Here is a 14507-nt window from a genome sequence, read left to right on the forward strand (position 1 = left end):
CCCTCTCTCTCTTTCTGTGTCTCTCTCTGCTCAAGTTAAAATAAATAAACAAATGAATAGCAATGATAAGTAAAATTAAATAAAACAATTCTTAAAAGAATAAATAAAATAATTCTTTTTAAAAAATCTACCACCGGGACCAGCAGTTAGCATAATGGCTATGTCGCTGGACTCCCATGTAGTTGACCATGGTTCGAGTCTCAGACCCGGTGGCTTAAAACCCATGCCAGGCGCATGTGCAGGCGTGCCCAAGATCCCGAGAAGAGAAGGGAGGAGAAGGGATTGCAGTGTACCCCGGGGGATAATTTCTCACTTCCTGTCTCTCTGTCTCTCTCTCTGTCTCTGGCGAGTGCACGCACCCTATAACAAAACCTCCCCCCCCCCAAAAAAAATCTACCACCTAAATAGAAATTTTAAAAAGTGAAAATTGGTGTAATGGTTTTGTGAGTAAAATCTATCTTATCTCAGTGAGGTATTCTCGTTCTTCCTAGGCGCAATAAGGCTACATCTTAAAAATAATGGCAAAGCCACAGACTGGCCTGAGATACAGAGGAGCCCAACCCATGGCTACAGTGGTTGTTTTGTGGAGCGAGGGCTCTGGCCTAACTCATCCTGCTCTAGATTTTTTTTTTTTTTAATCTAAATGATGCCCGTATAGAAATCAAAATCCCAAGAATTTAGAAGCTGGCTACGTGAGCATTCAGAAAGAAGGAAAGAATCATGAACCATGGGCAGCCCAACCTCTGAAAACAGGTGACAGGCTAGGAAATGCTCCTGGACAGCAACCGGAGCTGTCGCTGAGGGCACAGGTGGCATCAGAGCGGGTGCCTGCCTCTTCTGCCTATGCACTGCTTTTTCAGCACCCCCGTGAAGAGCTCTGGGTTTCTTTACCTGCACGTCTTAAAACAAGCCCACGTGGCCCCAATCCTCACCAGAGCTGCTTGCATCTCCACACCACATGAGACCGTCAGCAAGGTAGCCCAGCAGCGTGTCCTCCAGGGTGAGCATGTCCCCCTGGACCCGTGAGTACTGATGGGCCAGCACATTCGTTTTGCTCCAGAGGAGGGTCTAAGAAAAAATGAACACAACCTATTATTGAGATCTATTTCGGACAGCAAAAATAAATACATTTGAATTTTTTACAAATGAAGAAAACAGAAAATAGAGTAAATCATATATAGTAAGGGTAAAGATTGCTATAGTCATCATTGCTTCCTGAGTGAGAGAGTGAGGTGAGAGAGAGAGAGAGAGAGCGAGTGTGCGTGTGTGTGTTTTAGTCCACACTGTAAAATAAATGAATTATTCTGGTTTTAGTCAAAAGGGTATGAAAGTCACTCATCAAAAGCTTATAATTGGGACCAGCAGTTAGCGTAATGGCTATGTCGCTGGACTCCCATGTAGTCAACCGTAGTTCGCATCCTGAACCTTATGGCTTAAACTCACACCGGGCACGTGTGCATGTGTGCCCAAGATCCTGAGAGGAGAATGGAGGAGAGGGATTGCAGCGTGACCATCCCCCCTGGGGGGTGATTTCTCGCTTTCTGTCTCTCTCTGTCTGTCTGGCGAGCGCCCCCCCCCTTTGGCAAAAACCTCTCAAAAAAAAAAAAAAAAAAAAGCTTGTAATTAACATGGGATCTAGGCTGCATTTGGAGGAAGAATAGAGAATTCCAATATTCCTAATCTTTGTTATCTAAAAAAAAAAAAAATTTGTACTGATTTCTTTTTTTTTTTTTAAATGCTGGAGAATGTACACAGAAAGTGGGGGAGAGGAGACAAAGTATCCCCCATTAGGGCCTGATCATGCCACAATCCTTTTTCCCCTAATTCTCCATCCTGGCAGGATCCTGGGCATGCTCACATGCCCCATATGTTTTTCAAGTCTACAGGGCCAGGACTTGAACCCTGACCAGTTGTCATATGGGATCCAGCTTCTGCACAGTGCCTAACCACCATACTATCTGGTCATTTCTGTGTTATTTTCTAGGGGAGGTGTTCTTTCATTCCTTTTTTTTTTTTTTTGAGAGTTTTTTTTTCTATAGGGTGCATGTGCTTGCCAGAAAGACAGAGGGAGACAGATAGAAAGTGAGAAATCATCCCGGGGCGGAGGGGGGTGGTGTTCACGCCACAATCCCTTCTCCTCCATTCTCCTCTTGGGATCTTGGGTACGCACATACATGTGCCCAGTGTGAGTTTAAGCCACCAGGTCTGGAATTTGAACCACAGTCAACTACATGGGAGTCCAGCAGTCAACTACGTGGGAGTCCAGCAGTCAACTACGTGGGAGTCCAGCAGTCAACTACGTGGGAGTCCAGCGACACAGCCATTACTCCAACTGCTCGTCCCGGTGCTCTTTCATTCTTAAAGAGCTCCATAACTCCTAAATTTTCTCTACACAACCAAAAAAAAAAGAAAGAAAGAACACAATGGTTTCTCCCCTTTCCCTGTCAGCGGGGTCTCCTCTTAAAGGTCCAGACACTCAAATATCAGAATAATGTGTTGTTCTGCGAATCTATTCATTCTTAATATGAGGCAGTGGAGGGTGATGGTTTAAAGTATAGGCCCTGGAGTTACTCCTTATGAAGCCTGTCTGAACTTGGACAACCAAGTTCCACACCCATAAAATGGTAATAATGACTATAATAAGCTCATGAGATGCAGGGGAGACTAAATAAGGCAATGCAAATAAATTGTTTATCAAAGTGTCTATCACACAGTCACCGACTTGACAAATGTCAGTTTGGGTTATTTACCTAGCACCACCTGTGTGTATTGGTGTACCAAGAAGCACCACAACTCCGGTTGGCTAGTAATGAGATGAGAAGCTGCAATTTGTGGATGGACTTAAAGGCTTCACAAAAACAATTTTAGACGACACATGGAGTTTTTGCATTAAATGATGACTGTATAAAAGATGCAGTCTTTTATAAAGCCGGCAGGTGGCATAGTGGTTAAGGATACTGGACTCCCACATGGCCAACCATGGTTCGAGTCCTGGACCTGGTGACTTACTTTCTCATTTTCCCTCTCTCTCTCACTGTCTCCCTCTCTTACTTTCACAATTGATCTGTCTCTCTCTGGTCAAAATTAAAATAAATAAATAAATAAAGTTAAAATAATTCTTTTTTTAAAAAAGAAGAAAAATACAGTCCATGGTAGACCTCTTTCAGTATAAGCAACATATCGAAACTCAGGGTTCTCTGGCTCCAAGGCTTACACCATTTACATTGGTACTCGTCACTTTCCAAGCTTGACAAGCAGGCACTCACTGGGCACCAAAATTCACCAAACCTCAGTCTTTTAACTGTGAAATGGAGGTGTTGCTGCCTATTCCTCAGGATCACTGGAAAGGCCTAAGGAGATAATAGAGTCTTTTTTTTTTTAACCCCATCTTTGTAAGCAAAAACAAGCAAACAAACACAAAAAACTCTACAAATGCAAATTGATATTATTATTTTTTATTATTATCAGAAGTTGTGATAAGTTTTGTAATTATATAAGGTTAGGTGACATTCATTTGTATGTTTGTCTGGATTTTTTTTTTTTTGAGAGATTTTTGCTATAGGGCGCGTGCGCTCGCCAGACAGACAGAAAGAGACATTAGAGACAGAAAACGAGAAATCGTCCCCCAGGGGGATGGTCACCCCGCAATCCCTTCTCCTCCATTCTCCTCTCGGGATCTTGAGCACGTACGCACACACACCCGGCGTGATTTTTAAGCCACCGAGTCCGGGACGTGAACTGCGGTCGACTACGGGGGAGTCCAGCGACATAGCCATTACACTAACTGCTGGTTCCCTGTTTGTCTGGATTTTTGAGTTGAGTTTGGTGTTAAATTTGTTTTGTCTGATTTTTAGTCAATTTTCCTTTCCTTTTCTGTGTCCCCATTTCTCTCTCTTATCTCCCTTCTTCAAATATCTTAAATCTTGATATCCTACTTCCTCAGTGACCCCACAAATTCCACTCCTACCAATCATACCCACATCCAATATCCTGGCTTTTCCTCTTCCTTTATCCTAATCAAAATTTCGTTCAGTGACCTCTCTCCTCTGGCTCCTATTCCCAGTGTCAAAGTCCACAATTGCCTGTTTACCTTGTTGCAAGGTAAGGTTTGATTTGCCAACTTCAGTAGTGGTTGATAGTCGTCTTCTGTAATGTTGCAAGGACTCTTTGAAATAAATGCATTTTTAAATGCATCCCATATCTTTTGGCAGTCTTTATCTCTGTAAAATAGAATATGTTAATTAGATTTTTAAAAGATTTCTAAAATACTGCTACTTAGGAAGTATCTGCTGCGTGCCAGGGAGCCCATGTGCATCATCTCATCTAATTTGTTCAACATATTCAAGAGAGGGCCTTTGTCCTCCCTGATTCACAGAGGAAGCAAAGGCTGAGCAAGTTTAAGATGACATTTGTCCACACAGATGGCAAAATGGTAGGGCCAAGATTCAGATCTCTCTCCTTCGAATGGCAGGGCTGAGTCACTAATCCTCCGTTATCTAAGTGTTAAGCTTGAGAAGATCATATAAAGCAGCTAGTTTTTAAATTTTGGTCACACAGCACACTGTAAAAACAAACAACAAGAACATAAGGTTTTCTGCTGCCCTCAGAAAAACCCAAACTGTTCATTAAATTCTGAATTTTCCCATGTTTTGTTAACCCAGAGTCCACTGCCTGTTGAAATCCTATCCATACTTTATGACCATGCTTTGGAGTAAGCAGAGCTGGGGGATGTCTCTCTGCTATTCCCTGTCATTTAGGAGGTCTTCTAACTCATGTGTGCTGTGAGATTCTATAGCAATGAGTGATGAATAAGTATGAGGCTATAATTTACAGGTGGACTTAAGAGTTTCTTAAATCATATCCCAGCTAAAATCCCACTTTTCTCAGGGAAGCCTCTGTTTCTCTAAAGAAGAATAAATCTGTTCCCTTACTCTGCCTCAAATTTATCCTGTCTCAAACAAAATCTAGCTGGGAATAGGCTTATCTGGAATGCTAGTGTCTTGAGACCAGAGACTGTCTGGTTCATCCTTCTGTCCCTAAGACTAGATTCAAAGTAATGCTTATTATAGACTGAGTGGAAGATTGGGTATGATTCATATAAGATTCAAAACATATGTAAGACTAAAGGAGGAAGATCTCACTTGCAGAATGGAGAGGATAGGAACTCTGAAATTCTGTTCTTCCATTAAGCAGTAAGAATGTCAGCAAGAACTATCAATACAGTTTTTTTTTTAAGGTTTTTGCCATAAGGAGTGTGTGCTCCCCAGAGAGAGACAATGAGAGAGGGAAGGTGAGAAATCATCCCCCTGGTGGGGGAAGGGCTGGTGATGCCATAATCTCTTCTCCTCCATTCTCCTGGGATTTGGGGCCTACATGCACAAGCTGCCAGACCAGGGCTACAGTCGGACATGTGGGAGTCCAGCACCTTAACCACTATGTCACCTGCTGGCCCAATATAAGCTTTTCTTTTCTTTCTTTTCTTTCTGTTTTTCTTGGAGAGGTTTTTGTATAGGGCGTGTGCACTTGCCAGACAGACAGAGAGAGACAAAGAGACAGAAAGCAAGAAATCACCCCCCAGGGGGGGTGGTCACGCCGCAATCCCTTCTCCTCCATTCTCTCGGGATCTTGGGCATGCACACGCACGCGCCCAGCGTGAGTTTAAGCTGCCTGGTCCAGGACTCAAACCACAGTCAACTACATGGGAGTCCAGCCACAGCCATTGCGCCATTTGCTGGTCCCCAATACAAGCTTTTTAAACCTTTAGGCATTATAGCAATTTGAAAGCCTTTATTCAGGAAAAAAAAAAAAAAAAACGGTTAAAACAGTAAATATTGTGGCATTTTAACTAACTTGCCCTAATTCCACCTCCTTCTCCCTCGTTCTATGGAAACCTTGAAGCCAGCAGCTCCACAACTGTGAGAGCTACAAAAACTAGTAGCCTAGGAGGCTCTGGAGGGTGTGAGACAGGTTTGAATCTCCCCAAAAGCCCCATTTCAAGAAAACTCCCACTACTTTACCTGTCTGAGACTTGCTGAAAATAAGATTTCTCGGGGCTTGTCTTTATCTGACATGACTCATAGTCCACTTTAGGTGAACAACCCCAGCTACAGAGCACTTAGGACAGCAATCAGTGATCGTTATGTAGCACAGGAGCACCAGGTGGGCTTAGCTGTTGGGGCTAACTTGAAAAGAGAGTCTAAAAGGAAAACCTGGAGAATCAAATATTCATAGGGAATTAAGTATCTATAGGGAATTTAAGAGAATAGTGTCTCTCCAAATAAACAATATTAAATATAGAGAAATTACTATTATAACTTAGGACAGCAATCAGTGATCGTTATGTAGCACAGGAGCACCAGGTGGGCTTAGCTGTTGGGGCTAACTTGAAAAGAGAGTCTAAAAGGAAAACCTGGAGAATCAAATATTCATAGGGAATTAAGTATCTATAGGGAATTTAAGAGAATAGTGTCTCTCCAAATAAACAATATTAAATATAGAGAAATTACTATTATAATTATTTGTAAATAATTATTTTATTTAACTTTATTTTATTTTATTTTAATTTATTTTATTTTTCAAGAGAGGTTTTTGCTATAGAACACATGCACTCACCAGACAGACAGAGAAACAGAAAGACAGAAATCACCCCCCAGGGCAGATGGCCACACTACAATCCCTTCTCCTCCATTCTCCTCCTGGGATCTTAGGCACACATGAGCAGGCATCCGGTGTGAGTTTTAAGCCATTAGGTCCGGGAATCAAACTGCTGTCGACTACATGGGAATCCAGTGATGTAACCATTACACCATCTGCTTGTACCTTATTTAACTTTATTTATTTACTTTAATTTGACCAGAGAGGGACAGAGTATGAGAGAGAGAGAGAGAGAGAGAGAGAGAGAGAGAGAAAGAGAGGGAAAGTAAGAAAGCAAGCCGCCAGGCCCAGGACTAAAACCACTATTAGCCATGTGAGAGTCCAGTACACTCAACCACCATGCCACCTGCTGGCCCCAATATAAATTACTTCTTTAAAAAGAATCAAATGGAAATTCTGGAATTGAAAGTAAAAGTAAAATAACTGGATTTTATTGGAAGGGTTCGCAGATTTGAATTAGAAGAAAAAAGAAACTCGGGATCAGATATACCAGGAGTATGTTGGAGTCACAAGGGAGAAGAGAGAGAAAATGTGGTAGGAAAAAGGTATTGAAGAGGGGCTGGCAGGTGGCCTGTTGGTTAAGGGTGCTGGACTCCCACATGGCTGACCACAGTTCGAGTCTCAGACCGGGTGGCTTGTTTTCTTGCTTTCTCTCTCTCCTCCCTCTGTCCCCCTCTGGTCAAATTAAAAATAAATAAATAAATAAAGTTAAATTTAAAAAAAGATATTGAAGAAATGCTTGAAAATGTCTCAAATTTGCCAAATATTAGCCTATATTTCAAGAAGCTCAACAAATTTCAAATAGGATAAAATCAAAGGTCCGCGCCTAAACACATCTTAGCGAAGCTATGAAAGGACAAAGAGAGAATCTTGAAGAGTAACAAAAGCAAAGTGACTAATTAACTGGACAAAAGATCAATAAAAGAGGCCAGTAGGTGGTGTGGTGGTCAAGACACTGGACTCCCACATGGCCGACCACTGTTTGAATCCTGGAGCTGGCAGCTTGTATTCTCACTTTCCTTCTCTCTGTCTCTCTGGTCAAATTAAAAAACAAAAATAAAAAATAAAAGTAAATTAGATAATTCCTTAAAAAAAAAAAAAAGATCAACAAGGAAACAAAGAGCTTGAATAACAGTAATCTAATCAGACCTAACAGACAGACAGAACAATTCACCTAACAATAGCACAATGCACTTTCTCCTCAAGAGCGCATGGAACAGTCCCTAGGAGCGATCGTATACTAAGCCACCAAGCAAGTTTTGAAAAATTTAAAAAGATTGAAACTTTTAAAAGGAAGTAAAATGACTTGTTATTATTATTTATAATTAAAAAGATTAAAATAACACATAGTAACTTTCCTGTTTATAATAGAAATGAAACTATAAATCAGTAACAGAAGGAACACTGGAAATTTACTAATATGTGTTAAACAATACACTCTCAGACAACCGATGAGTCAACCAAGAAGAAATCACAAGGAAAATTGAAATAAAGGAAAACAAAGCACAGTATAACAAAACTTCTGGAATGTAGCCAAATCATTGCTAAGAATATCTGTAGATGCATTAAAAGAGAAGAAAAATTGGGGCTGACAGGTGATGTGGTGGCTGGGGTACTGGACTCCTACCTGGCTGACTGTGATTCAAATATTGAACCTGATAGTTTACTTTCTCTCTCTCTCTCTCTCTCTCTCTCTCTCTCTCTCGTCTCTCTCTCGTCTAATTTTAAAAAGATAAATGATAATAACAAATAATATTAAATAAATAAAAATTTTTAAAAAGAGAACAAAAATTGTTTTTGTTTTACACTGCCAAAGGGCACATGTGCTCATGAGAGAAACAGAGAGCGAGAGAGAGTAACAAAGGACACCCTCGTAGAGCACAGTCATGCTGCAATCTCTTCTCTTCATTTCAGAATTTTGGGGGTGTACGCATTCATGCCCAACATGTTTTTCAACCCACAAGGGCCAGAATTTGAACTGCGGTTGGCCTTGTGGGATCTGACACCCTAACCACTAAGCAATGGAGCTAGGCCAAGAAGAAAAATCTTAATTCAATATCCAACCTCTACATCTTAAGAAATGAGAAAAAGAAGAGCAAAATAAATCCAAATCAAGCATAAAGAAGAAAAGAATAAAGACTATAGTAGAAACTAATGAACAGAGAATACCAAAACAATAAAATGTTTTTAAAAACCATCACCAAAACTGGTCCTTTGAAAGAACCAACAAAACTGAAACAACTTTCACTAGACTGATAAGAAAAAAAATGCCTAACTTAAGAAAATCAAGATTTAAAAAGAAGGTATCACAGGACCAGCAGTTGGCGTAATGGCTATGTCACTGAACTCCCATGTAGTTAACTGCAGTTCAAGTCCCGGAACCGCTGGCTTATACTCACACCAGGTGCGTATGTGTGTGTGCCCAAGATCCCTAGAGGAGAAAGGTAGAGAAGGGATTGTGGCATGGCCATTCCCCCTCGGGGGGTGATTTCTCGCTTTCTGTCTCTGTCTCTCTGGTGAGTGCACATGCCCTGTAGCAAAAACCTCTCCAAAAAAAAAAAAAAAGGGGCCCAGCCAGTGGCAGGGTAGTTAAGGTCTTTCACGTGGATGGTGAAGGATCCCACATGGCTAACTGTGCAGTTTGATTCCCAGACGGTGGCTTGAAAAACACACTGGACTCGTGTATGTGCCTAAAATCCTTAGAAGAGTATGAAGGAGAAAAGAATGTGGTATGGCCATCCTCCCTGGGGTGATTTTTCAGTTTTCCTCTCTGTCTCTGTCTCTCTGTCTTTCTCTGGTAAGCGTACATGCCCACAGCAAAACTTAAAAAAAAAGTTATCATAAAATGCTCTGAACAATTGTGTGCTAACAAATTCTGTAGGTATATGAACAAATTCCTAAAAAGACATAAACTATTGAAACTAACTCACCATCAAAATCCAAATATAATTGGGCTGACCACGTAGTATAGTGGTTCAGGGAGTTGGATATACATGGTTGAGTACAGCCCAAGTCCCTGATCCAGCAGCTTTAAAAATATGCTAGGGGACCAGCAGTTAGTGTAATGGCTATGTCACTGGATTCCCACGTAGTCAACCATGGTTTGAGTCCCAGACCTGGTGCCTTAAACTCACACCGGGCGTGTGTGCGTGCGTGCCCAAGATCCTGAGAGGAGAATGGAGGAGAAGGGATTGCGGTGTGGCCATCCCCCCTTGGGGGGGCAGGTGATTTCTCGCTTTCTGTCTCTCTGTCTCTCTCTGTCTGGCTGGCGAGTGCACATGCCCTATAGCAAAAACCTCTCCGGAAAAAAAAAATGCTAGGCCCTGTACCACTGAAGCAATCCTGTATAAAAAGAATAAAGTAGGAGGCATTTCATTTCCCAACCCGTTATTTTGTGATAATCCAAATAGCATGGTACTGGCACAAAAACAGGCATATAGACCAATGGAACAGAATAGAGCCCAGAAATAAATGCCAAAACATATAGCAAATTGATTTTTTAAATAATTAATTTATTTCACTTTATTTATTTATTTCTATTTGACCAGAGAAGAACAGAGTGAGAGAGAGAGAGGGAAAGTGAGAAACCAAGCTGCCAGGTCAGGGACTTGAACCATGGTCAGTCATGTGGGAGTTGAATACCCTTAGCCACCATGCCACCTGCTGGCCTTCAGTCAACTGACTTTTTTTTTTTTTTGAGAGGTTTTTTTGCTATAGGGCGCATGCACTCGCCAGACAGACAGAGAGAGACATAGAGACAGAAAGCGAGAAATCACCCCCCAGGGGGGATGGTCACGCCGCAATCCCTTCTCCTCCATTCTCCTCTCGGAATCTTGGGCACACACGCACACGCGCCCGGCGTGAGTTTTAAGCCACCAGGTCCAGGATGCGAACCGTGGTCGACTACGTGGGAGTCCAGCGACATAGCCATTACGCTAACTGCTGGTTCCCCAGCCAATTGATTTTTAACAAAGGGTATAAAACAATCTAGTAGGGAAAAGAAAATCTCTTCAGCAAATGGTGCTGGAAAAACTAGGAACTCACCTGCAAAAAAAATGAAACTGGACCGCTATCTCTCACCATTAAAAAAATAATAAATACTCAAAATGGATCAAAAATCTGAACGTAAACCTCAAACTATAAAACTGCTGGTAGAAAATACAGGGGCAGTTCTGGAGACAATGGAGTATGCAAAGACTTTTTTAGAGTTTTTTTTTTCTATAGGGTGAGAGCCATTATGCTAACTGCTGGTCCCAAGACTTCTTAAATAAGACCTCCTCAAAACCCAGAGAATAATCCTGAAAATAAACAAGTGGGATCACATCAGACTAAAAAATTTCTGCCCAGCAAAAGAAACTACAATTGCAGTGAAGAGATAACCCTCAGAATGGGAGACTATATTTGCAAATTATGCCCCAGATAAGGGATTGATAACCAGAATATACAAAGAACTGAAGCAGTTTATCCCCCCAATATAATCAATCCATTAAAAGGTGAGAAAAGAAGCTGAATAGATAACTCTCCAAGGAAGACATAAGAGCAGCCAGAAAGCATATGAAAAATGCTCAACATCTCTTATCATAAGGGAAATGCAAATCAAAACTACAATGAGGTACCACTCAATCCAATCAGAATGGCTAAGGTTAAAAAAGAATAATAAGTCTTAATATTTTCAGGGACCGGCAGATGATGTAATGGTTACATCGCTGAACTCCCATAGTCGACCGTGGTTTGAGTCCCAGACGAGGTGGCTTAAACATGCCGGGTGCGTCCCAAGATGCCGAGGGGAGAATGGAGGAGAAGGGATTGCAGCATGGCCATTCCCCCCTGTGGGGTGATTTCTCGCTTTCTATCTCTCTGTCTCTCTCTGTCTCTCTGGCAAGTGCACACACCTTATAGCAAAAAGCTCTCCAAAAGTAATAATAATAATAATAATAATAGCTACCAGCAGTTAGTGTAATGGCTATGTTGCTGAACTCCCATGTAAGCGACCGTCGTTCGAGTTCCAGACTCGGTGGCTTAAACTCACACTGGGCGCGTCTGCGTGTGTGCCCAAGATTCCAAGAGGAGAATGAAGGAGAAGGAATTGCGGCGTGGCCATCCTCCCCGGGGGGGTATTTCTCGCGTTCTATCTCTCTGTCTCTCTCTGTCTTTTTGGCGAGCACATGCGCCCTATAGCAAAAACCTCTCAAAAAAATAAAATAATAATAATAATAATAATAATAAAGAGGGATCAGCAGGTGGCGTGGGCAGTTGAGAACACTGGATTCCCACCTGGTTAACTGCAGTTTGAGTCCTGTACCTGGCGGCTTGCTTTCTCACTTTCCTTTTCTCTCTCTCTCTCTTTCTGTTTCTCTAGTCAAATTGGAGAATAATAATAACAAATAAAGTTAAATAAATAAATCATTCTTTTAAAATAATAATAATAAAGAATCATAAGTGCTGGTGATGCCACAGTGAAAAGTAAACCGTTCTACACTGTTGGTGGAAATGCAAATTAGTATAACCACTGTGAAAACAATATGAAAATTCAAAAATCTACAAATAGAACTACCATATGATCGTGTAATTCCACTCGTGGGTATCTACACAAAGGACAGAAAAACATAGTCAGAAAACCACTTGCACATCCAGGTTTATTGCATTGTTATTCACAATTGGGTTGACATGGACATATCTAAGAACAAATGAACATATTAAAATTTTTTGGCATTTATACACTGTGGAAAACTACTCAGCTATGAAAAAAATGAGACCCTGACATTTGATACAAAGTGGACTAATATGGAAGATTTAATGTTAAGCAAAGCAAGAAAGATGAAAGACAGGCATTGCATGCCCCCTTAATATATACCAAATATCTGCACTCTATGGCAGAAACTGAAAATTGTAGGGTATAATGGCAGGGAGAATAACTGTGCATGCTATAGATAGTATGGAGGGTGGGGAGTGAGGGATAAAGGGAAAAAAAGAAAAGCATTTAACAGACACAGAAATGTAAAGGTATCTGTTGATGATAACGTATATGGTAATATCTCTGAGCTGACCAATAAGCACTGTATTCTTGCTGGAAAAAACAAGTTTGTATACGGTAAAGATGTACAATGATTAAATGTACAGTTGTCAAAAGTAAGAAAAAATCAAAATAAAAACACACCAGACATGTCTGCATGTGTATCCAAAATCCTAGAAGAAAGGATTGCAGAGTGACTACACCTCATTGAGGGCTACTTTCTCCCTCTTTCCTTCTGTCCCTGTGTCTCTCTCTGATAAGATCACATGTCCAGCACTTAAAACAATAAATAATGAAACCTATAGTAAATAAGAGAGTAAAATAATACTCAAAATATTAGCACAGGGACTGGCAGGTGGCATGGTGGTTATAGGTGCTAAACTCCTACAGGGCCGAACACGATTCGAGTCCCAGACCTGGCAGCTTACTCTCTCTCTCGCTGTCTCTCTCTGTTTCTCTCTGGTCAAAATTGAAAAATAATGATAATAAATAAATAATTCTTTAAAAAAAATAGCACAAGAGAAAGACCAGGCTTGAATAGCTTAATGATGAATTCTATTAACACTTGAAGAATAATTAACACTAATCCTTTTAAAATGCTTTCAAAATATAGAAAAAAGGGAATACATCCTAACTTATTTCATGAGTATAGTATTACCCTGATAGCAAAGTCAGACATCTGTTAAAAACTTATAGCTAACATAAAAAGAAAGAAAACTACAGACTAAATACCTTATGAAAACAGACACAGGGACTGGCAGGTGGTATAGTGGTTAAAGTGCTAGACTCCCAAATGGCCAATTATGGTTTGAGTCCTAGACCTCATGGCTTATTTTCTCACTTTTCCTCTCTCTCTTTCTCTCTGTGGTCAAATTTAAAAAACAATAAGAAAGAAGGAAAAGAAAATAAATAATTCTTAAAAAAAGAAAATGGACACAAAAATCTTCATAAAATATCGGCAAAGAGAATTCATCAACAATAATTCTCTTGATTTAATTATTTCACATTGTATTCATATATAATAACATCATTTTATACCCCATATACATGTACAAGTATAATCTGTCAATCTAAAATTAAAAATAAAATTTAAAAAATCAGTAACAAAGAAAAACAATTATATACCATGACCAAGTGGAATTTATCCTAGGAATGCATATAGAAATCAACCAATGTAATATGCTGTGGTGGTTATTCTTAGACTGAGGGATGACTACATGGTAAAGCATTATTTCTGGGTATGTTTGTGAGAGTAATTCCAGACAACAGTGAGTCTGTGAACTGCCTTTAATGTGAGTGGGTACCATCCAATCCACTGGGACCACAGAAGGGGTAAACAGGAAGTGGTGGATTCTGTTTCCTCTCTGCCCTTTCTTGCAAAGCATGGTGAATGTTCTCTCATTGCTGACTGACATCATCTTGCTTTATTCCTGTTCCACAGCTTGGCTCTTGGCTGCATTATTTTTCCATTGGTTCTTAGCCCCCATACTCCTCTGGCCAGACTCCATATTCTTTAATTTTTGGCACTTGACTCATACCAGTGGCCTTCTGAGAGTGCTCAGCCCTTGGACTAAGAGCTACACTATTGGTTTCTCTGATTTTGAGTCTTCCACCTGTTCCACCAGCTTACAGATGACCTATTGTGGAACTTCTCTGCCTTGTGACTATGTGTAGTAATTCCTATAGCAAATCCGCTCTTTTATATATATTTATCTGTTGGTAATGTTTCTCTAGAGAACCTTGACTAGTAAATATGCCATATTAATAGAATAAGGGACGAAATCCTTATGATCATCCCAATATACATGAAAAAACCATTAGACTAAACTTAACACTCTTT

At 40.5% G+C, this 14507-nt stretch overlaps 1 protein-coding gene across 1 annotated transcript in view; it reads right to left on the reverse strand.

Moving 5' to 3' along the window:
• CD38 (CD38 molecule) overlaps nucleotides 1–14507 on the reverse strand; it is a gene marked incomplete at its 5' end in the record, with an annotated part of 96188 nt that overhangs the window by 26223 nt on the left and 55458 nt on the right. Inside the window, 2 exons of the mRNA XM_006144904.3 lie at nucleotides 933–1068; nucleotides 4091–4220. Of these exons, the coding sequence (XP_006144966.2) occupies nucleotides 933–1068; nucleotides 4091–4220 (266 nt within the window). The remainder of the gene's footprint in view (nucleotides 1–932; nucleotides 1069–4090; nucleotides 4221–14507) is intronic.

This window comes from Tupaia chinensis, unplaced genomic scaffold, assembly GCF_000334495.1.
Source record: "Tupaia chinensis unplaced genomic scaffold, TupChi_1.0 Scaffold000138_1, whole genome shotgun sequence".
NCBI classification, from domain to species: Eukaryota; Metazoa; Chordata; class Mammalia; order Scandentia; family Tupaiidae; genus Tupaia; species Tupaia belangeri.